The sequence below is a fragment of the Felis catus genome, chromosome E1 (genome assembly GCF_018350175.1).
Source record: "Felis catus isolate Fca126 chromosome E1, F.catus_Fca126_mat1.0, whole genome shotgun sequence".
NCBI classification, from domain to species: Eukaryota; Metazoa; Chordata; class Mammalia; order Carnivora; family Felidae; genus Felis; species Felis catus.
In genome coordinates this window covers 18,168,705-18,194,673 of record NC_058381.1, presented here as the reverse complement: position 1 = coordinate 18,194,673, position 25,969 = coordinate 18,168,705, and the positions used below count along the sequence as shown (strand labels likewise).

At 45.7% G+C, this 25,969-nt stretch overlaps 1 protein-coding gene across 3 annotated transcripts; it reads right to left on the bottom strand.

Moving 5' to 3' along the window:
- Nucleotides 1-95: 95 nt before the first annotated feature.
- Nucleotides 96-21,649, bottom strand: SPAG5 (sperm associated antigen 5). 3 transcript variants are annotated; one of them, XM_019817468.3, is made up of 24 exons: nucleotides 21,480-21,649; nucleotides 21,113-21,238; nucleotides 14,451-15,538; nucleotides 14,171-14,348; nucleotides 9,132-9,206; nucleotides 8,800-8,889; nucleotides 8,574-8,708; nucleotides 8,236-8,355; nucleotides 8,023-8,115; nucleotides 7,807-7,920; nucleotides 7,339-7,432; nucleotides 6,974-7,121; nucleotides 6,792-6,894; nucleotides 6,465-6,598; nucleotides 6,127-6,265; nucleotides 2,539-2,650; nucleotides 2,285-2,371; nucleotides 1,901-2,021; nucleotides 1,680-1,791; nucleotides 1,223-1,303; nucleotides 903-1,058; nucleotides 741-815; nucleotides 529-609; nucleotides 96-292 (listed from the first exon to the last, which is right to left on the bottom strand). In XM_019817468.3, the coding sequence occupies exons 1-24, from the start codon at nucleotides 21,528-21,530 to the stop codon at nucleotides 221-223; spliced, it is 3,585 nt and encodes a 1,194-aa protein (XP_019673027.2). In that variant the 5' UTR covers nucleotides 21,531-21,649; the 3' UTR covers nucleotides 96-220. The 3 variants fall into 3 exon arrangements, with proteins under 3 accessions (XP_019673027.2, XP_003996536.2, XP_019673026.2); XM_003996487.5 differs by having other exon boundaries at nucleotides 8,800-8,892; nucleotides 14,171-14,345; XM_019817467.3 differs by having other exon boundaries at nucleotides 8,800-8,892; nucleotides 21,480-21,648.
- Nucleotides 21,650-25,969: the final 4,320 nt, after the last annotated feature.

The window sequence follows — 25,969 nt, the reverse complement described above, 5'->3', positions numbered from 1 at the left end:
GTGTGAAGGGTGCCTAGGGAAAGTGGGCCAACAGGCTTCTTTGACCTCATCCACCTCCGATGCCCAAAAAATAAGATTCAGTGAACCTGAAGAAATACATTAAATATACTTTATTTAAATAGCATTAAACATAGCTAGCTCTATGCCGGTTGGTCCTGATGTTGGGGTAAGGGAGTATAGTAGGTAAAAAGGGGTGAAACGGATTCGAGCTTTCAGTTTCTTAGCTCAGAAATTCCAGCAATCCCTGTAGCTCCTTGCAACCCCTCACAACCTCTGGGATGGATAGCAGAGTCTGCAAAAAGAAACAGAAAAGGCAGCTCAAGGTCACAAGTCCAAGGCTCTCAGCCCCAGGGAGCACCAACTGAGTCAGAGGGGAGAAAGCAGAAGCCACAGGGAAGCCTGCAACAGTGAGTCAGGCCCACCCAGTGCTCAGCACCGGCTGAAAACCAGAGCAATGCTCATCAGCACTTCCTGGGGCCAAGCCCCGTGCCAGGAGACTTAGCTGCATCAACTCCTTCCCTCCTTTACCTCATAAATATGCTGAACGATGTCATCTAGTTTCTTTAATTCCTTGTCAGAGCGCCGAAGATTCTCCTCCAGGATGTTTCTCTAGAAAGCAAATAGGTTGCAGTAAGTCCTATACTCAGAAGAACAGCATAGCTTGTGGGGCAAGGAAAATATGGCAGACCACTTGCTAGTAGTAGTGGGAAATGGCCTTGGAATGACAAGGGAATTCTTACATGGCTCTGGAACTTGACCATGAGTTTTGCCTTCTCATTTTTCATCTCCAGGAACATCACCCTTAGCTTGTCCACCTGTAGATATGTCCAGATCAGCAGAGGCACAGCCTAGGGTTCCCTCCAGGTGCCCAGCTCCTTTGTTAACTCCGAGTCACCTCTCACCTCTTGGGAGAGCCACACTTTCTCCTGGATCCAGTTAGTGGCCATAGACTGACAGTCGGGATTCAGCTGACCTGCTAGGGTCTCTTGTAGCACCTTAGTCTCTGTCTCCGCACGCCGAAGTGAGCGGGTGAGCTGGGTGACCTCCTCTCTAAGGCTCTGGGGATGAGAATGGAGAGGTACCCAGTGCCCTCAAAGGGCCTCTCTATCCTTTTTATCCCATGTAGTGACCAAGGGTAGACCAGGGGATCCAGTTCCCATATTTGAGATTCTAGCTATCAATGACACAGAAGGCAGATGGCCAGGCATCATCCTGAACGTACTATGAGCTCGCCACTCTTGTCTATCTGCTCTAGGATCTTCTTGTTCTGCTGTTTTATCACTTCCTGGAGCTCCTTTTCATTCTGTGAGGGAAAGGGAGGTAAGAAGTACTGGAAGAGCTGGCTTCTTGGCAGCCCTTGCCAGGAGATAGGACCCATGTTTAACTCCAGTAATACCAATTGATAACACCCCAGTTCTTCCTCCAGGGCTATGTTAAGCAGGCACGTTTCAGTGTTGAGAGAGTTCCGCCAGAGTTCCTGACTTCTAGGTCAGCCTGGCAGATGGGTCAGCCCATAGCTAATTCCCAAACATGTGAAATGTCTGACCCCAGGAAGGGCAAAACTAGGGCAATGGTTGGAAAATCCCCACCACCCAGATTCCTGGAGAGACCATGGCTCCCAGTGGGCCAGTAGAGCTGCCCCAGTTCTTGATCGCCCCACTTTCAGGCCCCTCCTTCACCTTGTAGCGCAAACACAGGGCCTGGTTCAGCTTCTCTATATCTGCTTCCTTTGCCTTCTGGGCTTCCTGATGTTGTTCTTCCTGGGCCTGTAGCCTAGCCTGCAGATCACAACTAGGGGAGGGAAGAATTCAGCATTATTTCTGTCTTCTCAGGCACTGGCTGGGCCCTTGACCTATCTCACTTGACCTGTCCTCTCTAATCAAGACTGCCCTCCACTCACATCCTTCGCTGCAGAGTCCTGATGGCTTCTTCTTTAGACTCTTGCAGCAGAGAACACAGGCTTTGCAGCTCCAGAGTCATTGTACCCATTTTTGCCAGGCTCTTCTCCATGCCTGGGGTCTCTGAAAGAGCAAATCCTAGCTGGAGATAGAGCCCTTTGGCTCTGGAAGGAAGAAGTGTGTGTAGCCATCATTGCCACAACTCTTATCCATGTTCCCCACCCATAGGATTTGAATGTCCGGAACACTGCAGATCCCAAAAGGCAGAAACAAAATGAGCCCATGTAAAATTGAGGTTTTTAGAGCAAAGCACCTCTCACTGCTTTAGTCTTTATCATTAGTACCAGATCTAGAAATGAGGCAGGATCCCTGGAGCCCATCCTAACCTGTAGGCTGAAGGGAAACCATTGAAGCTACTCTGGTGAAAGCACTCTTGTCACTTCCAAGCAAGGGCACAGGAGCTGCTTCTGGCTCTAAAACAAAAACCAACCAAGGTAGAAGGCTCCTCTGGTGACCCGGTCAAGGGTCTGCCATAATAGAAGCCAGGGAGACAGAAGTCTGTTGGTGGGTATCTTCAACAGCTGAAGATATCAGGGGCAAGGTCACAACTTCCCCACCCTTAAATTCCAGGGCCTTTAACCTTCATCTGCCATTGCTGTCAAGATGTTTCCCAAGAAGGCACTGTCAGCAGGTGGAGGGTATTCCTGGGTAGGAGCACAGGCTGTGCTTACTGGGAGGGTCTCTGCTTCAGCCTAAAGATAAAGGAGAAAAATTATCAGCTGCTCTTCGGGGTTCATGATTTCCTAAACTTCCAGGTACTCACCAGCCGTCTCCTTTGGAATGTTATTCTATCTCCTCCTTTTTTTCTCTATCTTCAACTCCTCAGCAACTTTCCCTGAACAACTTCTCTCACTAAAACAATAACAACTAAAAACAGAAACCTTCTTCTTACCTTAAATCCCATCTTAAAATTGCCCTTTCTCTTTCCCTTCTATTAAGAAAAAAGAAAAAGAAAAACAAAAAAAAAAAAAAAAAAAAAAACCTGCATTTCCTGGGGCACCTGGGTGGCTCAGTCAGTTAAGTGTCTGACTTCAGCTCAGGTCATGATCTCACGATTCATGGGCTCGAGCCCCACGTCAGGCTCTGTGATGACAGCTCAGAGCCTGGAGCCTGCTTCAGATTCTGTGTCTCCCTCTCTCTCTCTGCCCCTCCCCCGTTCATGCTCTGTCTCTGTCTGTCTCTCTCTCTCTCAAAAATAAATAAACATTGAAAAAAAAATTTTTTAAACCCCAAAGAACCCTACATTTCCTGCCTAAAATTGCCACTATCTACTGACTCCTTAGCCCACTACACTCAGCCTTTTCTGCCCCACCATTCTACCAAAATTCTTGTTTGGTTCACCAACAGCATCCTTACTTTCAAGTGCAATGGACACTTTTCAGCTGTTTTACCTGACCTATGTGATAATCGATGACCATGTTCTTCCTTTAGAAACGTCCTTTCCTCAGCTTCTGGGACAGGACTCTCTCTCCTTCACAGGTAGGCCTCATACCTTCCTATTTCACCTACCCATAGGTCCTTCCTTAAACTCTTGGGAGTCCTTTTGGTTCATCCTTGGCCTTCTTTCTACTCTAATCCATTCCTCATGTGGCCTCACCTTGGGAACTCCACAACCTCCACTTCTATGTGGATAACCTTTCAATCTGTCTCTCGCAACTGTATCATTTTCCCAATCTCCAGACCCAAAGGCTCAAATCCCTGTGAAAATCTACCAGAATGGTCCATAGTTAATCTGACATTCAGATGTATAAAGCTGAGCTCACCATTTTCCCTGTCCCATCCCACCAAAAATCTGGTCCTCCTCTTGTATTTACGATCTGAGAGGGGGGGCTGGAGGTGGCAGCAAATTAAGCCTGCAGTTCAAATCTGGCCTGCCACCCGTTTTGGTGAATAAAGTTTTATTGAAATACAACCATCCCATTTATATACATACTATCAATGGCTGCTCTTGAGCTACAAAGGCAGAGTTGAATAGTTAAGACAGAGACAACATGGTTCACAAAGCCAAAAAGATTATATTGTACTTTAGAGGAAAAGTTTGCCACCCTCAGTTCTAGAAAGTATCATCATCTTTCCAGCAATCTAGAGATAATCATTCACTCTTGCAACTTACTCCTACACCAAATTGGTCTATTATTTCTATTTCCCTAATAGGTATTGAATTCATCCAGTCCATCCTCTCCTCTACCTTTTATAATTGCCATTAGTTCAAGCCTTCAGGCCTCTGGCCTACTATCCTAGCCTTGTCTCCATGTCATTCTTTTTTTTTTTTTTTTTTTTTAAGTTTATTTTGAGAGAGAGAGGGAGAGGGCATGCGGGGCTCGATCCCATGAACTGTGAGATCATGACCTGAGCCAAATCAAGAGTCGGACACTGAACCGACTGAGCCACCTAGGTGCCCCTCCTTGTCATTCTTGCCCCATGTAGCTCTTATACTCTATTTATGAAGAACTACTTCCCAGTCCCCAAACTTGCCAAATTCCATATGAGCAGGGCCCTGCCTTGTTCACTTGTAGTCCCAGCACCTCAACCAGGTCACCCAGTTACAAGGTAGATACTACAAAAAAAGTACACCCAGTGTCTCTCTGACTTTAACAGACTGTTCCCCTCTACCTGGTAGGTCTTCCTACATAATCCCCCACCCACCTTGGCCTTCAAACTTCCAAACCTGAAGACTGCCCAATTGTTACCTGCTTTGAGAAGACATATTAACTGTCAAAGGTAGAACTGATGTTTTTTCTGTACTCCCACAGTGGTCATCCATGCAGACATCTATCATGATCACAAGTCAAGATGTCAAGTTTACACCTATCTGTCTTCCCTGTAAGACTGTGGATTCTTTGCATTTCCTGTGCTCAGCACACACTGGGGTCAAATCATAAGCACTTCCAGGTTTTAGGACCGTGGGTGTATCTTTTACTATTGAATAAGCTAATTAACTCTCTATTCTTTTTTTTTTAACTTTATTTATTTATTTTGAAAGAGAGAGAGAGAGAGAAGCGGGGGAAGGGCAGAGAGAGAATGAAGGCTCCATGCTGTCAGCTCAGAGCCCAATGCGGGGCTTGATCCCATGAACCCTGAGATCATGACCTGAGCCAAAACCAAGAGTTGGCCACTTAACCAACTGAGCCCCCCCAGGAGCCCCTAGGTCTCTATTCGGAAAGATATCAACAGTTTATTGTTTAGTGTGCACTGTGGGAAAGTCAAAGAAGCAAGGCTAAATTTCTGCTTTCTTTAAATATAGTCTAGTTGAAGAGACCAGATATCCAAGGGAAACTAAGGCAAGTGCAAAAGGGAGAGCAAGTTCATACAATAGGAGATTACTGAGTCCATGTGATTGTGGAACATTTCAAAGAAGGTGAAATAGGAAAATAAGGCAAGGAAAAGGTATTTCCAGTTTGAAGACAGAGGAAAATGGACGTGGTAATAGCCCAAGCCTGGGTGTGAATAGAAATGGGACCTGTGTGTAGTATACAGGCAGTCTAGTTGGAGTAAAGAGTTCATAACAGAGAGGCAGGAGACAGATGAAGAAAAGTTTAAGTGACAGGATGAAGAAGTCTTATAGGCAACTGAAAGTCAGTGAAGGTCAGAGATGCAACAAGAGTAGCATTTTAGGAAGACCATTCTATATAATAAAGATACAACTGGAAAAACTCTCAGTAAACTAGGAATAGAGGGGAACGTCCTCAACCTGATAAAGAACATCTAGAAAAGCCTATAGCTAGGGGCGCCTGGGTGGCTCGGTCAGTTAAGCAGCATCTGACTTTCGCTCAGGTCACGATCTCACAATTTGTGAGTTTGAGCCCCACACCGGGCTCTGTGCTGGAGCCTGCTGCGGATACTGTGTCTCATTCTCTCTCTGCCCCTCCCCCACTTGTGCTCTGTCTCTCAAAAATAAATGTAAAAAAAAAATTGTTTTAATTAAACCAAAGCCTATAGCTAACATCATACTTGATGAAGAGAAACTCCAAGCTTTCCCTCTAAGATCAGGTACAAAGCAAGGATGTCCCCTTCTACCCCTCTTTTTCGACATCATAGTGGAAGTTCTAGCTAACGCAGTAAGACAAGAAAAGGAAATAAAAGATATGCAGATTGGGAAGGAAGAAATAAAACTGTCTTTGTTTGAAGATATGATTGGAAGGGAACAGAAGGAACCCCCGGATCCTACCTTCTCCTTTAGTTTTGCCTGTAGGAAGAGAGTCAGTCTCTGGAGTCGCTCAGTCAGCACCCCTAGCTCTTGGGAATACTGACGTGTCTTCTCCAGGTCTTGTTCCTGGTTCTCTGCTACGGTACTAGCCAGTTTAGCCCTAAAATAAGGAAGGAACAGAGAAAACAGCCAAACACCAAGCAACCTTCTCCGAACACCTCTCCCAAATCCCCATACAGAGCTGCACTCAAAAAGGGAAACAAGACACTCTCTTCCTTCTTGGAGACTTTAGCTTCCAGAAACGTTCCCAGGAAACATAAACACTTAGCAGGGGAAGCACCAAAAGGCAGAAATCTTACTTCAGGTTCTCTACAGTGTCCTTGAGGCCCTCACACTGCAGGCTGCGCTCCCGGAGCACTTCCAGTGTGGTTTTCAACTGACACTCAACCTGGCCCAGCTCTAGGTGAGCAACCTGATTCTCTTGGTCTGCAAACTGGGGACACAGGAAAAGGAAGGCAGGCAAGGAGCAAGAGAGGGAGGGGAGAAAAATGAGACTAAGTGGGAAATTTTAGAGCCCTGGGAACAGAGGCTTTTTCTGGTCCACAGTCTCAAACCTCACCTCAATACCATTAGGTGAAAGTCACACTCCTACCAGTTCCCCTGCCCCAGTTCCCCACATTTCTTACCTCCAGCGTCTCCTTCAGGTCCTGCACCTCCTTGGTCAGGACAGCTTGTTGTTGCTGCAGCTCTGCCTGCATGTGTTTTAGTGCCACCTCTTCCTTTTGCCATCTGCCAGAGACCTTATATTAGACCCCTTCAGTCCTATATCCTGGGCGCCTACTGCCCCAATAGCCTGATCAGAACTCACTGAGTAGCCTGCTCCTCATTGCTCTGGGTAAGCTTGCAGACCAACTCATCCTTCACGGCCAGGTCCTGGGTACAATGGGCATGCTGACTCTGTAGCTCTTTTAGCTGACTCTCCACACTGGCCAGAATCTGCAGCTGAGCCCGGAGATCTAAACCAAAAGTATCCTAATTGATACTATGTAGTCATCAGGCCAAAACCTCTCCATACTTCTGCTCCAAAACAAGTGCTCTAGAGCACCCTCCTGGCTCTACTGCCACACCCCAAACTTCAGCAGGGCACAACTACTTTCCCATGTGCGCATACACACACACCACACACACACACACACACACACACACACACACACACACACCACACACCCCTACCTGTTGCTAGGCGACTGTTTTCCAATTCCAGTTGTTCTATTTGGCCTTTGCACTCCTCTAAATGGGTAGAGACTTGTTCCAGCTCCCTGGAAACCTAGGAAGAAAAGATCGTTTTTCTCCCACAGGTTTTCCTGAATCAGGAATCCTAGGACTCAGCCCAGCTTCTCTTTCTGGACAGGACAGCAAAGCACCTTGTTCCTGGGCAGCAACACTGCAGAAACAGGCTGGTCCTCAGGAAAAAGTAGAAAGAGGAGAAAAGTTGCTAAAGAAGGTGCTAAAGAGCAAAGGAAACAACTGGGCCCAAGGCCATCTATAGTGAAGGGACCTGGCTGGTTTCCAAACCCAGAGTGAAAAAAAAAGTCAGGTCCAGTGTAAGAGGCTAACGATACCACTCATTAGAAAGTCCTTCTGAAGAGGAGGAGGAAACTAGGCCTTAGGCCTAAGCAGTCCCCCACTCCTGGTTTGTACCTGCTGTTTTTCCTCAACTGCAGCATCACGTTCCTGCAGGGTCTGCCGGCTCTTGGCTATGAGTTTCTCTGTGAGTTTTCGAGACCGGCTCAGCAAAGCTGTCCATGTTTTATACTACCGGGGGAAGCAAGCAGGTCAGGGAAGCACGTTTGAGGCAAGGCTCCCAACAGGGCTGACTGTGCATAAAGGAGTGATATGATGGCCCCAAATACTCACATCCAACTGCATGGATATCCAGTCCTGTTGTAAGTTTGATGTAAGACTTGCTGTCTGCTGACCCAACTCTTCTTGCTCAGTATGAAGCCCTACCTACACAAGAAGGATTGCCTATGGAGATCCTTTCCTCTGGAAAGAACAAAGTGGGGAAATAATGGCCATCCTCCCAGTATGTCAGTATGGACCCCAGGAAAGAAAATGCCTTCAAATTACCAGCTGGGTCTGGGTGTCCTTCAAAAGGCCTCTGAATTCCCCCAAGGAAGCCATGTCCTGTTCCAGCTGGCTGATGCGCTGGCTGGCACGTGCACAGAAAGCCTCTAGCACAGTCTCTGCCTATTAAGGGGAGAGGTTGCGAGGACATGGTGGGCAGAGGAGTGAAAAAGCACAAAAAGCCGTAACTCTCCACCATTATTTAGTTTAGTTTAGTTCATTACTCCTCAGAGCTGGCAGTTCTTAGGCCACCCACCTGTGTCGCAAGCGAAATTTATGTTCCTGCAGGAACCCTGGGGAAGACACCTCCCACATCCAAGAACAAAAGCCTGACACCTTACCGCATCCTTGCCTCTGACGGCCATTTCCTCTTTGTGTTTCGCCTCCTCCTTTTCTGCTTTGAGGCTCTGGAGCCTTGCCTTCACTTTCTTCAACACATCAAAACAGCAGGAGACCAAGGTTTCTGCACGCCGAGACTACAAGACAAGACTCAGACATGGTGTCTAGTTTCTTTTTTTGGCTTTCAGTCTCACCAGAGGCCTCTGCGTTCACATCCATGCTGCTTACCTCCTGACTCACGGTAGTTTTATCTTCCTCTAAGTGCAACAGAGACAGATGAAGCAAGGATATCAGCTCTTTGGAAACCAGCACCCATGACTGCTGTAGAGGGAAAGGTGGTTAGGCTAGATCAAATAAAGTCACTAAGTAGGAAGTAACAGGGACACTGGGGAGGAAAACCACTGACCCCAATTTCAAGCTCCCAGGAGGGAGATGTGCTTAACAAAGGTTTGGAAACCTCCCTTTACTACCATAGCTGAGTATCACCATTTGCTAACCACCCAAGGTTTTCCATGCTTGATGTTCACAGGAGACCCAGTGATGGTATAATCAAAACTTACCATGGCATTCCTGGCCTGCTGCAGAGCCTGTCCAATCTCTTGACTCTCCTGAAGATGCTGAGGTTTCTTACTTATCTAGTCAGAGAAACAAAGTTGTGCCTTCTGCATAGGCATCATACACAGCCAGCACCACATTCCCCCTCCCACCCACTGAGACACAGGAGCCTCTCCTATTAAAGCAAGAGCAAGGGGGGTGCCTGGGTGGCACAGTCGGTTAAGCGTCCGACTTCAGCCAGGTCACGATCTCGCGGTCCAGGAGTTCGAGCCCCACGTCAGGCTCTGGGCTAATGGCTTAGAGCCTGGAGCCTGTTCCAATTCTGTGTCTCCCTCTCTCTCTGCCCCTCCCCCATTCATGCTCTGTCTCTCTCTGTCCCAAAAATAAATAAAAAACGTTGAAAAAAAAAATTAAAAAAAAAAAAAAGCAAGAGCAAGGCTCACAGCTCAATGAGGCCAAGTTAAACAAAAAAAAAAACAATCGAGGCACATAAAAATTCCTTTTCAAAATAACCTTATTTTGACATGCATTTATTGTAAAATTTTGGAAATATAGAGTGAATAAAATGGAAAAAGAAACCATTAGTTTTACCACCTGGAGCAATGATTATTTATATTTTGAGAGAGAGAGACAGAGAGAACACAAGAGGAGAAAGGGCAGAGAGAAGGAGAGACAGAATCCCAAGTAGGCTCCACGTCATCAGCGCACAGCCCAATGCAGGGCTCGAACTCAGGAACCATGAGATCATGACCTGAGCCGAGATCAAGAGTCACACACTTAACTGTGCCATCCAGGCAGGCGCCCCTGGAGCAATGAATCTTACCAACAGTATAGCAGCCACCCCCAAAAGGTTTCCACATAACTCCAGAGATTTCCTTACTATAGGGATTTGCTATAAGTGGAATATATTACTTCCCTCAGGTGTCAGAGAGAAAAAAAGTAGCAGACTGATTTAGAAAGAAACTACCATATTCAATGAATTTTAAGATGATTATCTTTTTACACAACACCACTGAAATTGGGATATATCTTAATATTGATGGTGTTTTAGGTATGATGAATGACAGTAATGCTGCATTTGAGATTATAACTACAATTGAGATTATAACATAAAAATGAATGTGTGGTCCTGCTTTTATTATTTAACTTTATTATACTAATGTTATTTAGCCCTGAATTTCTTTAAAAAAATTATTTTTTTAATTTTTACTTTTTTATTTTTGAGACAGAGAGAGACAGAGCATGAGCAGGGGAGGGGCAGAGAGAGAGGGAGACACAGAATCTGAAGCGGGCTCCAGGCTCTGAGCTGTCAGCACAGAGCCCGACGCGGGGCTCGAATTCACGGAGCGTGAGATCATGACCTGAGCTGAAGTCGGACGCTCAACCGACTGAGCCACCCAGGCGCCCCTAAAAAAAATTTTTTTAATGTTTATTTTTGAGACAGAGAGAGACAGAGCGTGAGTGGGGGAGGGGCAGAGAGGGAGACACAGAACCTGAAGCAGGCTCCAGGCTCTGAGCTGTCAGCACAGAACTCGATGCAGGGCCCAAACCCATGAACTGTGAGATCATGACCTGAGCCAAAATCGGATGCTCAACCGACTGAGCCACCCAGGCACCCCTATTTAGCCCTGAGTTTCTATTTACTGTCCTCACTGGAATAGCCTGAAACTGGGACATCTGCTTAGGGGGACCTATCAAAGTAGAGTACCACCCATTTTTAACTTCTGCTGGTATTTTACCTCACATTGAAACTTCTCAGAGATTATCTGAACTCTGATTTCCTTTCTTTAAAAACCATGACTGCAGGGGGAGGGAGACAGTTCATGAGTTCGAGCCCTGTGTTGGGCTCTGTGCTGACAGCTCAGAGCCTGGAGCCTGCTTCAGATTCTGTGTCTCCCTCTCTCTCTCTCTCTCTCTCTCTCTCTGCCTCTCCCCCACTCACTCTTGCATTTTTTCTCTCTCTCTCAAAAATAAACATTTTTTAAAAATTGAAAAAAAAGGGGGGGCACCTGGGTGGCTTAGTCGGTTAAGTGTCCGACTTCAGCTCAGATCATCTCATGGTTTGGGAGTTCGAACCCCACACTGGGCTCTCTGCTGTCAGCTTGAAGCCTGCTTCAGATCCTCTGTCTCCCTCACTCTCTGCCCCTCCCCCACTAATTCTTTCTCTATCTCAAAAATAAACATTAAAAAAAATTTTTTTTAAAGAATAATATTGGGGCGCCTAGGTGGCTCAGTTGGTTGAGCGTCCGACTTCACCTCAGATCATGATCTCACGATCTGTGGGTTCGGGCCCCACATCAGGCTCTGTGCTGACAGCGCAGAGCCTGGAACCTGCTTCAGATTCTGTCTCCCTCTGTCTCTGCCCCTCCCCTGCTCATGCTCTGTCTCTCTCTCTGTCAAAAATAAATAAACATTAAAAAAAATTTTTTTTAAGAACAATATTACTTTAAAAAAATAAAAAAGGATATATCCGAGGAAGAACTACTGAGTCAAAAAGTCTGAAATGCTTTAAGGGTCTTAACTTTCAAAAAAGGTTGAACCAATTTATATATATCCTACTGACAACAGGACAATACTAGCCAGCATTATCTATTTTATTATTTACTATTTTGTTAGACAAAAATAGCATCTCATTTTTTCAATTTGCAATTCTCTGATTACCAGTAACTTTCTCAAATATTTATTAGTCATTTTTATTTTCTCATTCTCTGTCTATTCGCTGTGTTGGCACAGATAAAAATTAGTATGCTATGCAGAGGACTTTCGAGTTCTGAGAAAAGCAGGGAGCCGTCATTACCGCTGAAAGGCAGCCATCGTCTGAGACAAAACCCACTGCCGGAGCAGCAGTGCTGAGTCACGATGTTACAGAAGTCTGGATTTAAGGAGATAATCTTGAGGAGTTCACCACTCCCTTCCCCAGCGAGGCGGTCATCATTCCCTCCTGCATTGTGCAGTGGGGCACGGAGTATTCTATGAGTACAACTAGTGCTCAGAGGTGGGCAGTCAGGCAAGTGATGAGATTAGCGTGAAGGGGGCACCCAAGCGGCAAGGACAGGGCATTGTGATGGGGAATGGCTGAAGGTGCTGTCACTTCCCCTCTTTGGCTCTGCTTCAGTTGCCTCCAAAGGGATTTGGCAAGCTTCAGGGAAAGAGGGTACAAGGCCGACTCAGGGATGGGGAACAAGGTCAGGATTCTGGCAAAAGGTAAAGTCTTATTTTGAGGATATTTTCAACCCAAGGTCTTTGGGCGTCTGGAGACCATCTCTTCTTAGCAGCAGCCACCCATTACCCCAAAGGCCCCAGTACTGAGGCTCTCCATCCCTTCCCTGGACACCATTCCCTTCCTTCCTCAGTCTGTGCTGTCACAACCAGAATCCTCTAGAACAGTAGTCTTTAAGCTATTTTTCTCTCAGATCTCTCAGAATAATTTTGAAAGACTGAGTACGCTTAAGTTTAAATTGTTACAAAGGCTAGAATTTCAACCATATTATAAACACTGATAATTTGAAATAAAACTGTTAGATCACTCTTACATATATCCAGTGGTATACTACATCTAGCATAATGATTTAAAGCCTATTTGATGCCATTAAAAAAATGCACCAACCAGGCGCCTGGGTGGCTCAGTCAATTGCGCGTCTGACACTTGATCTCAGCTCAAGTCATGATGTCGCGGTTCATGAGTTAGAGCCCTGCATCGGACACAGTGCTGACAGTGTGCAGCCTGCTTGGGATTCTCTCTCTCTCTCTCTCTCTCTCTCTCTCTCTCTCTCTCTGTCTCTGCTCCTCCCCTATGCGTTCTCTCTCTCTCTCAAAATAAATAAATACACTTAAAAAAATATTTTGAAAAAAAATGCACTCTTCTTCTTCTTCTTTTTTTTTTTTTTTGAGAGAGAGAGGGTGCAAGTGAGCACCCAGAGAAAGAGAGAGAGAGAGAGAGTAGCAGGGCTCACTTGAAACAGGGCTCATGTTTTGTTTTTGTTTACCCAAAGCAGGGCTTGTGTTCACCTGAAGTGGGGTTGGTGATCACCGGATGCAGGGCTCATGCTCACCTGAGGCGGGCACGAGCTCACCCGATGAGGGACTCAAACTCACCGACCGTGAGATCATGACCTGAGCCGAAGTCAGATGCTTAACGATTAGGCCACCCAGGCACCCATGCACAAACTCTTCTTAAACAGTCAGACATTTTTTATCAGCCCTTCTCCTTTAAATTGCATGTTTACTCCTCTCAGACTTTTATCCTAATGTAATATATCTTAAGTCTGTAACATACTTAAAGTCTATTATTCATCAATATCGCTGCAACAGCAGAAGTCCATTTTACTCAGTAAAAATTTTATTGGGAATCGTCTGTTAATGAAATGGATATAGCTTCCTTCCCCATATTAGTTCATGTGTCTGTGGATTACTGTAATTCCTACAATAAAACATGGCTCAGTGACAATTCTATACCTATTTCTTTTCTTATAGATATAAGCACTCAGAATCTTCTTCACATAAATAATGGGAGGAATGGAGGGAGGAATGGAGAAAGAGAGGAGGGCGTGTCACCCAATCTACGAGCTCCTTTGGAGATCCATGCCAAAAATCTCATAGTAAACTTTCATCAAAAATTTTTAATGATCCACAAATATAATTAAAGTCTTCCTTCAATTTTGCTGAAAGCATGCAAAAATGGTGTTACATAACCATTGCAGTCATTTGCTTTCTCAGCATGTATACAAACATTTTCTATTGTCCTTTGATTGCTATTCCTTGACAATGCAAGATTCAGGATAGGTAGTAAATATGCTATTCTTCAGTAAAGGGGGCAAGGGCAGTTGAGAATGGGAAAGTAGGAAAGAAAAAAAATTGGTCAAAAGTACATGTGGAAGATGAAGACCTAGAAACTGATTCCTTTAAAATTTTCCTTGCATATATTCCCTCGGAAAGTCTTGATGTATCCCAGGAGTAAAGTGAGTACCCACAGCTTTAAGGGATTTTCCAGATCCTCAGCATACATATTCTAAGGAAAAGGGCCCACTGGGAAGAACTTTCTTACCCCACTGGGAGAGGTGTCAGTCTGTGTGCTACTGTCCTGAGCTTCTGAGTGAGGGACAGTCAGCTGCCTCTTCCAGTCCCGCAGCTGGTGGGAGAGAACCTCCAGAATGATGAGAGAGTTCAGCAGGTTATCTTCCAGGTCATGTCGAGATAAGGCAGTCAGATCTGGAGGATGGCTGCTGCAGCAAGAGAAGAACATGAGGAGAAGAAAGGGAAAGGGATGGGAGTGGCAGGTCCAGATTAATGGAACCCAGGAGGCACAAAGCTACAGGGACACTTACCCCCATAGGAGGTGCTCTGTCTCAGAAGTACCATCCTTGATGTCCACCGGGCCTGTCTGGGAGGTGTTTGTACTTTTTTCCTGCGCTGCCGGGGGAGTAAACCAAGTCCCCACTGAGCAGGTAGGGTAAGGGGTAGTGCCAATCGCTGCGTCCCGAAGCACAGAGGGGAGGGATAAGCTCTGGCGGAGATTTTCCAGCATGACCGAGGTATTCACACCTTTTTCCAGCCAAGCCAGTGGGGACATCCACGGCCCTGTATCAGAGACAAGAATCCTACCAGCATCTTTTACTGCTGGGCTTGGAGCAGCCTGGGATTCCATTTCTCCTGGATTTGGGGTCAGGCATGTGGATGGAATATCTTCCATATTTGAGACAAGTGCTTGTTCTCCTAATTCAGCCTCCTCAGGGAGTGTGGGAAAGCTCAGTTCTCTTTCCTCTACAGCTCTGTGCTCTACAATTTCCTCCCCTGGGTCCACATGAGTGCCAGGGAAATCTGCTGCTAAGGCAGTTGAAGGGGAGAGCCAGAGCATGGAGGAAGGCAAGAAGGTATTTCTTTCGGAAGGGACTAAGTCCTCAGGCACAGCCTCAGTCCCATCATCCCTGAGGCTTTCTTTGGAGCAGTGTGGCTGTTGCCCAGAACAGGGATTTGGCGGACACTCCAAGACATGGGATGGAGGACGCTGAAATGTACATTTCTCAGACGTAGCAGGAACAACTTCTGAAAAGCTGTCTTCTATGCAGGCCGCCACCCCCTCTCTTAGCAGATCTCCTGGCCTCAAAGAGTCATCTGGAGAGAAGCTGTTTGTCTCTGTCATGGAATCTAAATGAGCCTCAAGGGTAACTTGCTGTTGCCCCACTGGAGAGGATACGAGGACCATGGTTTTAACCACATTGTTGTCCAGTGGGTCTACTGCTTCCTCAGATGTTTTGGGAGTAGAGTTGGTTTGGGGATTCAGATCTACGATCCGCTCATCTGATTCATGCTGACAAGCTTCTAGCCACTTGGAGGGATGGCTGAACTGTTCTGAAGGGGAATCTGTCCTCTTGGCATTGACAAAATCCACTGGTGATGCATTGTTGTTGCCTTCCTGCCAAAAGAAACAGAAGTAGTTGGCCAAGGCAGTCATTTCTAGTTCCCAACATATAATTACGGGTATAGGATACTGTCTGAACACAAAGAGTTTTCATTACCTCTGCTTAGGTAAAAATTGGCTAAGCCTGGCTGCTCACTAAAGAAACCCTAACCTAAACCTAAACTAAACCCTAACTAAAGCTGGGAAGTCATCTTAGGTTTTTTCCAAGTGAATCAGTCTACAGTATAAACAAGGCTGAGATAATCTATTCATATCATGGGGAGATGGTAGCTTGAATGTGACCCCACTTGTCTCCAACCCCTCCCTCCCATTCCTTTGAGAGAGGATCCTGAGGTAAGCTCTGCCAGACTCTAGAGTTGCTACAAGATTTTCTCTTCTAGAACAGATGAAAAACTGGGGACCAGAGTTAGTGTAATGTCTTGCTGGGGCCCACAGAGATCCACAAACCCTAGGAAAAAGGGCAACGTCAACCTGCACTAGTGGCCTAGTCTCCCTGGCCCCAAGAGCTGAATGTGTCCTAAACACAGGAGTTGAATCCATTCAACCCTTGGCATTTGAAGAGCTCTAACCTTTGTAGCAGAGGAAAATGAAAAGCAGAGAGACTTCCTGCTGGTACCCTCATAAAGGACTGATAACCCCCATATGCCGGTTCACAGGGACAAAGACCCACTGTACCTTCTACCACCTGCAGGGTTGCTGGTACCTGAGACTCAATGAACAAGAAAAAGAAAGTATGAATGTACTTAAATGGATCTAATAGCCAGAGAAAGGGCAAACCCTAAGATAGTAAAGTAAACCCTAACAAAACAGCTGATGGGGGCGCCTGGGTGGCTCAGTCGGTTAAGCGTCTGACTTCAGCTCAGGTCACGATCTCGCGGTCTGTGAGTTCGAGCCCTGCGTCGGGCTGTGGGCTGCTGGCTCGGAGCCTGGAGCCTGCTTCCGATTCTGTGTCTCCCTCTCTCTCTGCCCCTCCCCTGTTCATGCTCTGTCTCTCTCTGTCTCAAAAATAAATAAAAAACATTAAAAAAAAATAAAATAAACAGCTGATGGAAGAAACAGATGACAAGGTAAGACAATTCAAATACAGCACACATACACAAAGACTTTTTTTTTTTAATGTTTATTTTTGAGAGAGACAGAGCATGAGCAGGGGAGGGGCAGAGAGAGAGGGAGACACAGAATCCAAAGCAGGCTCCAGGCTCTGAGCTGTCAGCACAGAGCCCAATGCAGGGCTCAAACTCACGAAACACGAGATGATGACCTGAGCTAAAGTCGGACACTTAACTGACTAAGGCACTCACATGCCCCAAGACCTTCTGAAAATAATAAAAATTACTTTTTTTTTTTTAATTTTTTTTCAACATTTATTTATTTTTGGGACAGAGAGAGACAGAGCATGAACGGGGGAGGGGCAGAAAGAGAGGGAGACACAGAATCGGAAACAGGCTCCAGGCTCTGAGCCATCAGCCCAGAGCCTGACGCAGGGCTCGAACTCACGGGCCGTGAGATCGTGACCTGGCTGAAGTCGGACGCTTAACCGACTGCGCCACCCAGGCGCCCCAAAAAATTACTTTTAAACAACAACAACAAAGGGGCGCCTGGGTGGCTCCCTCAGGTCATGATCTCGCAGTTCACGGGTTCGAGCCCCACGTCGGGCTCTGTGCTGACAGCGTGGAGCCTGGAGCCTATTTCAGATTCTGTGTCTCCCTCTCTCTGACCCTCCCCCGTTCATGCTCTGTCTCTCTCTGTCTCAAAAATAAATAAACGTTAAAAAATTAAAAATAAAAATAAAAATAAACAACAACAACAAAAATGAACTTTTAAGCAAAAAAAACTCATTAAATGAACTGAAAGAGGATGGTCAGAGTTGAGGCTCGAATTACTGGCCTGGGTAATCAAGTGGAAAAATATCTTTTTTATTTTCATAATTTTTAAAAGTTTATTTATCTATTTTGAGAGAGAGCATACATAAGCAGGGGAGGAGCAGAGAGGGAAGGAGACAGAGAGTCCAAAACAGGCTCCACACTGCCAGCACAGAGCCTGATGTGGGCTCGAATCCACGAATCACAAGATCATGACCTGAGCGGAAACTAAGAGTAGGCTTTAACTGCCTGAGCCCACCCAGACGCCCAAGTGGAAGAGTATTTTAAAGCAAAGACAAAAATGCAAAGAAATGTATATCTTAGGGAAAAGCTAAAAGAACTGGAAGATAAACCCACTAAACCTAACACACAAGGAAAAGAAGTTCCATGAAAAAAAGAGAACACTTATAGGAGGCACTAATTAACAAATATTAGAAGAAAATGTCTCTGAGGTAAAGACCAGAGTTTGCATATTGAAGTGGCTCACCAAGTTCCAAGCAAGATTGATAAGAAAAAATAAAATTTCTGAACCATAAGGAAGATGAAACTATTTTAATATTTTCAATGTCTATTTATTTTTGAGAGAAAGGGAGAGAGAAAGAAGGAGAAAGAGAATGAGTGGAGGAGGGGCAGGGGACAGAGGATCGGAAGTAGGCTCCACGGTGACAGCAGAGAGCCCGAAGTGGGGCTCAAACCCACAAACTGCGAGCTCATGACCTGAGTCAAAGTCAGACATTTAACCGACTGAGCCACCCAGGAGCCCCAGAAGATAAAAACCATTTTAGAAGCTTGATATAAAGACCCATTATTTAAAAAAAAAAAAAAAAAAATCAGACTTACATGAAATCTCATTTACAGCAGTGGATGAAGCTTTAAAAAATAAGGTTGAGCTAAAATGGGCTTCCGATATGCTGGCAATGTCCTAAATACTGACTGGGGGTTGGTTACTATGATGGGTACTTTATACAAATTTGTTAAGTTGTATGTTTTATGTACTTTCATATATTTTATTGCAATTTTGAAGTTTTTCTTTCAAAGTATTTTAAAGGAAAAGTAGAAAATAAAAGGGATGTCAAAAAGATATGAGGTAAAAACCAACAAAAAGAAAGATAGGATATACAAAACATAAATCAGTCTGCATTAAATAGCCCAGAGACTAAACAAACCAAAGACTTTTAGGAATGCAAAAGTGCACCTTACAGTTTTTGCTGCGTTTATCAAGTTCCTATTTGTTCTTTTTAAATATCACTTAAGGAGGGACGCCTGGGTAGCTCAGTTGGTTGAGCATTCAACTCTTGATTTCAGCTAAGGTCATGATCCCAGGTTCGTAAAATCAAGCCCAAGTTGGCTCAGCGTTGAGTGGGAAACCTGCTTAAGATTCTCTCTCTCCTTCTGCCTCTCTCCCCTGCTCACTCTACCTCTAAAATAAAAGTATGATAATATATGGATGTGTGTGGATATAAACACATACAAACAGATAACACATAAAGAGATGCAAGAAAGGGGGCACCTGGGTGGCTCAGTTGGTTAAGCTTCTGATTCTTTATTTCGGCTCAGGTCAGGATCTCACGGTTCGGTTCTGGAGTTCAAGCCCTGCCCTCGGGTTATCAGCATAGAGCCTGCTTGGGATTCTCTCTCTCCTTTCTCTGCCCTTCCCCTGCTCTCTCCTCCCCTGTACTGCACCCCACCCCCCACCCCCGCCAAAAAAAAACAAGAAAGGATTGTCTCTCTTTTTTTTTTTTAATGTTTATTTTGAGAGAGAGAGAGAGAGAGAGGGAGAGAGACTCTAAAGCAGGCTCTGAACTGTAACAGAACCCAACGGGAACGCCAGATCTCAAGAACCGTGAGATCATGACCTGAACCGAAATCAAGAGTCAGACACTTAACCCACTGAGCCCTCCAGGTACCCCTAAATAATCAAAAATTTAAAAAGCAAAAAATAGTGGGGTGTCTGGGTGGCACAGTCGGTTGGGCGTTCGACTTCAGCTCAGGTCATGATCTCACGGTTGGTGAGTTTGAGCCCTGCATTGGGCTCTGTGCTGACAGCTCAGAGCCTAGAGCCTGCTTCAGATTCTGTGTCTCCCTCTCTCTGTGTCCCTCCCCTACTCACACTGTCTCTCTCTCTCTCTCTCTCTAAAATAAAAATTAAAAAAAAATTTTTTTAAGCAATAAATAGTTATTTTGTTGGGAGAAAAATTCTTTTTGTCTATGTAGCTGAGCGTATCAGGAGATAGCAGAAGGGAGACCTAAATTCCATTCCATTCTATTCTGCTACTGTGATTAAATGGCTATGGTTACATTCTATCAAGTTCTATGAAGATCAGTTCCCACTAGGTACTTTTCTTTTTGTCTAAGCTATACTATCTAATTTGGTAAATTAAAATTAAATAAAACTAAAAATTTAGTTCCTCAGTCACATTAACTACTAGTGTTCAATACCCACATAACTAATAGCCACCAGATTGGACAGCACGGATTATCAAACATTTCCATTGTCCCAGAAAGTTTTTTTTTTTTTTTAATGTACGTTTACTTTGAGAGAGAGAGAGAGAGAGAGAGAGAGAGAGAGAGAGAGAGAGCGCGCGCGCATGCGGGCAAAAGAGAATCCCAAGCAGGCTCCAGGCTCAGCACAGGGCCCAACACGGAGCTGGATCTCATGACTGCGAGATCATGACCTGAGAGGAAATCAAGAGTTGGACGCTTAACTGACTGAGCTACCCAGGGACCCCTTTCATCCCAGAAAGTTCTATCGGTGTTAGAGTGTTTTCAAGAAAGGCTGCTACCCTCATACATCTGTTATTCAGGCCGCTTCAGATTCTGTTTTTACGTTTTCTTCTTTCCTCCTCTAACCTATTTTATTTTATCCCATCTTCCAAAAATAGTTCAGGCTGCATAAAAAAGAAGATAGATGGACACATCAACTTAATGAACACAAAATCATAGTCAAGAAAGAAAAAGAAAGCAGATTTTCGTATTTCAAAGAGTAATAGTAGCTACATCTGATGATCAAATTTGACCCTGAGCTTTTTAGAAGCCAGAGCAAAAGGGAAAATATGGTAACCTACTTAGTTCTCATTATCAGAAAGAAAGAAAAAGTGATTTCTTCAGGAAAACAATTTTCCCAGGCAGTTAAGTTCTAAAAGAAATTTCTTCAAGGAACCTTATAGAGGGGTCAATCTCCTTCTTTGGCAAGTTTTTACAGCAACTGAAAAGCAGTTTATACATGGGTACTACTCTCAAGACTTTTGACACATGGACAACTCAGTGAGGGCACTTCTACCAGGGGCTAGTTTAAGTGAAGATGATCCAAGTACCCTGCCTTCCAGTGGGGTAACTTGACTCCAGGAAGAGTTCTGACTACTTCTTGGAATGGATATGAATATTGCCTCACTACCGCAGGCAACTGATCTCTGCTTGAGTGAGCCCACGTTTAGGGGGAAACCACTAATCAAAGAGATAGTATTTCTCAGTACTTTGGTAAAAGTTTAACGGGGGAAGACGTGAGAAAAACTAACAGCCAAATAGAGGTCCGGGTTCTCAGTGGATTTCCTTTAACCACCCTAGGGCACCTCTCTGTTGGCCTGAATAGCTGTAAATGGATGTCACTAAGGTAGAAGACTTCATTACCGTTATTAATTATGTTCCAGCCTTGGCCCTCTGTTCCTCTGAGCCCTCGGCCTCGGCAGAGAGCCCAGTCGAATCTCACCTGCAGTCCCAGCTTGCACAGTGATGAAGTCGGCGAGTAGCATCCGGGGGGCCCTTTTCCAGAGTTGGTGAGGGCACCAGGCTGCAGGGTAAGTTCTCGGAGAGGAGTTCTCATAGCTGGTTTTCCCTGAGAAAGAACAGAGTGTGAGAAAGCCTGAGCTGGGTCTTCCCTCTCTAATAAGCTCCTGGGGGCAATAGGAAGAGTAGACTTCCACCCCAATGGCGCTGAAGTTGCGGGACCAATAAGACTCCACACACATCGCGGTCCCCAGGCTGGACCCAGCTTTCCCCGACACTCGGCATCGCCGGCGTCTCCCCTACCGAAGCCCCGATCCAGCTCTCTCTGTCCCTGAGGCTCTCCTGCTCACCGACTGGGGCGAAGGCGACAGGCTAAGGTTCAGTTTTTTCACCCGCCACATTTTCACCACAGAATACGGGGTCGATCACCTCCCAGACCCAAGAGGTGACGCCATCTTCACCCGCCTTCTTTATTTGAACCCGCTCCACGCCTCCCGATTGGCTGCTGGGGCTTCGGTGCGTCGGCCCGACGCGTCCGCTCAGGGCTCGAGCCCGGCGGGCAGGGGGCGGGGCTTGGTCCGGCCCCGCCCCCACCGGCCCGCGGGCCGCCCTCGTTCCTTTGACCGACGCCTCCCCCAAGCAGCTCGGGCGTGGGTTGGAGGGCTGCTTCACCCTGAGGAGAGGGTACCGCTGGCAGCTGGACAGTCTAGGATCCTGTCTCTCCCGCTTCCGGTAGACCCCCCCCGCCCCAACACACCGTCAAGAAAAGTTGTCTCGGTTGCCTGGCCTCAGGAAGTCCCTCCTCAGGTTTCCCTTAGTTACCTGGCGCCTCAGGCTCGACCGGAAGGAGCCGGCCGCGAGTGCGGAGGGGAGAGGTGAGTGGAGCGTTTTGGAATCAGGTTTCCTCGGGGCCTTGGCGCCTAGGCCCTGCGGCGGTGGTGGCCTGAGGCGGAATTCACCCGCGCTGTTACTGAGCCTCCTCACGGTTTCTGGTGTTTTCTTGGGACTTCCCTCGAGGCCTGCAACAAGTTTGCGGGAACCACGGCTAACGAGTATTGAACATTTGTTATGTACCTGGCACTGTTCCAAATGCTTTATTATCTATTAACTGTTTTAATTCTCCCGGGAACCTGTGAAGTAGGTACTGTAAATACCACCCTTTTACAGACAAGAAACGCAGTCATAATGAAATTGGCCCAGTGCCCCGCAGGTAGTTAAACACCAAGAGTCGAGATTTCAACCCGCGTTACCAATAAAGTACTATATTCTCATGTCAGCCTGAGTCCCCTCCGTGGGAAATCTCCTTCTGGAAGGTGGAATTGATTTTTGGAAACAGCCTAACGGTAGGTATTTAAAATTAATAGTTTATGATAAAGTGTGTTCTTTGCAACACTCACTGCGCCTTATTCACACTCTTGAGAGTCTTAATGAATTGGAAAAGGAAATCATCCAAAGAGGAGGAACTATTAATCTGTCATGAACTGCAGGGCCCTCAGGGGATGGGCTTCTCTAGAACCCTGTTGTCTGATACCATGTGGCCAACATGTGATTACTGAACATTTCAGATGTGGCTAGTCCAAATTGAGATGTGTTACAGGTGTAAAATACAAAACCTGGGTTTCGAAGACTTTGAGAAGAAGATTATAAAATATTTTTTAATATTGATGTCACGTTGAGATTCTATTTTAGGTCTGTTAGGTTCAGTAAAATGCATTAAAATGAATTTCACCTGTTTCTTTCTACCTTTTTAATGTGGCTACCAGCAAATTTAAAATGACGTATGGGAGCTTATATTGTACTTCTCTTGGACAGCACTGCTCTAGAAACATAAGAGTCCCAGCGTGCAGGCACTACAGAGAACAGTTGCTTGAATGGAAAACTGGAAGAAGGACAATGTAAGAGCACACACAGACTTGAGCCTGGGGTTTCCCAAGACTCAGCAGAGAGAATCCCAAGGTGTATGTACTTCTGTTCCATCAAAAAGATTCAGCAAATAAAACAAGGGTGGAAAATGGCAGAAAAAACAAAACAAAACCAAGTGCGAGGGGTAAAAGCTTGTATTATAGAAATGTGTGTATTGGAATGCTTAGTTCTTGTCGCAGTTGGTGTATCAGATGCTAGGTGAGTAGCCAAAATGATACGGTGCTTCCAGCAGCAAATGAGGAGGGATATGGAAGGGTAGATGAGTGGGAAAATACCATTATAAATAGGTAACATAAACATAAATAGGATGTTTGTTGGTGGTGTTTTGCATAACTTCTTAAATGTGGTGTTTTTCAAATTATAAAAGTATTCGATTTTTTTTATAGCAAGTGAAACAATGCAATGCAAAGATATATTAAAGGCAAAGCCTCCCCTCCTGTCCATTCTACCTTCCTGAGGTAATCAATAGTGTGTACACCTTTGTAAAAACATATATGCATACACATACACACAGAAGTTTTGTATGTCTTTATTTACACACACATTTCTGCCCACCCCAAATTAATTGATTCATAGAATGGGGTCTCTAGTGTCTTTTTTTTTTTTCTCCACTTCTCTCCCATTTTTTCATGTTCTCTCTCTCTCTCTCTCTCTCTCTCTCTCTCTCTCTCACACACACACACACACACACACACACACACACACACACACAGAGGGGAAGAAGGCATTGAGTTCTTCACAAAAATGGCATTATTTCTTACACTGACATTTTTTTTCCCCTCACTCAGTGTCTTGTATAGAGTTGTTTCATTAAGTAAATTCTGTCCCCAGCGTGGGGCTTGAACTCTCAAGAGTCATGTGCTCTACCAACTGAGCCGACCAGGTGTCCTTATATACATACAGCCTTCTACCTCAGTTGATACAGATGTAATTAATTGATTTGTCACTTCATATACCTTGCCCATTTATAAAAAATAGGTTCTCTATTATAATTTGTAGGAGTTTTATAGACCTTAACTGTCATCACACTGCAAAATTTTTTTAGATTTAGTTTTATCCATTGATTTATTTTCATGCTGTCAGCGTGGAGCCCAACTTGGGGCTCAAACTCACAAACTCTGAGCTCATGACCTGAGCCAAAACCAGGAGTTGTACACTTAACCAACTGAGCCACCCAGGTGCCCCTGTCCATTGACTTTATTAATGGTATCTTTGGCCATACATATAATACTTTTATGTGGTCAAGTTGTTTATCTTTCCTTTAAGACTATCTTGATAGTCTTAAAGATAGTTGATTGAGTCATTCATCAAATTTTTACATAAATATATTTTTCTTTTATAGTGCTTTCATTTTCTGTCTTGGTTTAGGCATCTCCTCCATCCCTTGATTGTGTGGGACCCAAGGAATTTAACAAAAATCCCCTACCCCTGGACAAGCAGGCAAGACTAACTCCATTTTGTGCTACACCCACCATGTCACGTATAACCCCCACATGACCTACTTTGCTTAAGACACTCCCCCACCCTAGTCAAGCCGCTGAGCACACCCTTACTGGAAACCGGCTCATATAGGAATATGGAACCCCTAACCGCCAAAGAATGTAAACTCCGCCTTTTGCCCTCCAAACTTGCGTGCCAATTCTAACCAGAGTGATAGGCTAGTTCAAACAGTTACTATAGGGTAAATTGTAATTCAATTGGCCACCTGCATGTGGACTGACAAGACTATGCAACTTTCTGTGTGTGTTACAATCTCATTGGCCACTGGCCCCTATAAAACTGCTACGCCTTTTAACCTAGGGGTCCAAGTCCCTGCTCCTCTGTGTCGGGTGTACTTGGGCCCAAGCTCGAGCTTGCAAATAAACCCTCGTGCGTTTGCATCGGTATCGGCTCCTTGGTGGTCTCTCGGATTTGAAATTGGTGGCGTTACATTTGGGGGCTCGTCCCGGGATTCGAGAGACCCCCAGGACCCCACCCGGAGGGTCCCACGTCTGGTGAGTGCACTCAGCTTATACCTTTCGCGCACATATTTTCTGAGAGCTCTATACTGTATCTCTACCTGTAGGAATTCCAAACTGTCTTTGGGTTGGCATTGGCTTAAGCGGACGTGCTGGCGAGCCGTCGACCGGAGGTCTTGGGAGATGTCCCTTGCCCCCGCCAGGAGGATGAAGTCCTCATCTGTGAAGGGGGCCGGCTGCCATTACGGACAGCCAGCCCTTCGTTTTACTTTCTGTTTTGTCTCCGTGGCCGCACTGGAACGTTTGTCTGTGTTATTGTGTCCTTGTTAATCGTCATAACTCTTTGTGTCTTGGTGTGGATTGAAATGGGACAGACCCAAACCAGCCCCCTGTCTCTTATGCTCTCCCACTTCTTGGACGTTAAGGAAAAGGCTCATAATTTGAGCACAGACATAAGAAAAGGGAAATTTCAGACTTACTGCATGTCAGAATGGCCAACCTTTGACGTGGGATGGCCCTGAGAAGGAACTTTCCACCTACCTATTATTTTGCAGGTCAAGGCCGTAATCTTCAAGGACAAACCGGACGGCCACCCTGACCAGGTGCCCTACATCCTGGTCTGGCAGGACATGATCGAAAACCCCCCTTCTTGGCTAAAACCATTCTTACCCCCCAAAGCAGGACCTACCAAGATTCTAGCCCTGCGGAAAGCTGAGAAGGAGACCGAACACAAAGGCCAAAACGCCCCTTTATCCAGTCTTGCAGGATTCCTCTCCGGAAGACCTGATTCATCCGCCGCCCTACCAGGCTCCCCCTCCCCCTTCCGCCCCTCCATTGGAAGCACCAGGGGCTGCAGGAAGGGCATCACCCCTCCCTGATGAAGGAATTCCTGTGCGTGGGCCAGCAGCAGGGACACGTGGACGGACGCACTGGGCGGCCCCACCCTCAAATATGGGGCC

Bases quoted from the DNA above. Each gene is read 5' to 3' on its own strand.
- SPAG5 (XM_019817467.3), bottom strand. From the start codon at position 21,530: ATGTGGCGGGTGAAAAAACTGAACCTTAGCCTGTCGCCTTCGCCCCAG. The intron at 2,372-2,538 runs GTTAAAGGCCCT...TTTTTGTTTTAG, and splicing joins GACAGCAATGGCAGATGAAG to AGCCAGAAGCAGCTCCTGTG. The intron at 816-902 runs GTGAGAGGTGAC...ACATATCTACAG, and splicing joins AAGTGTGGCTCTCCCAAGAG to GTGGACAAGCTAAGGGTGAT.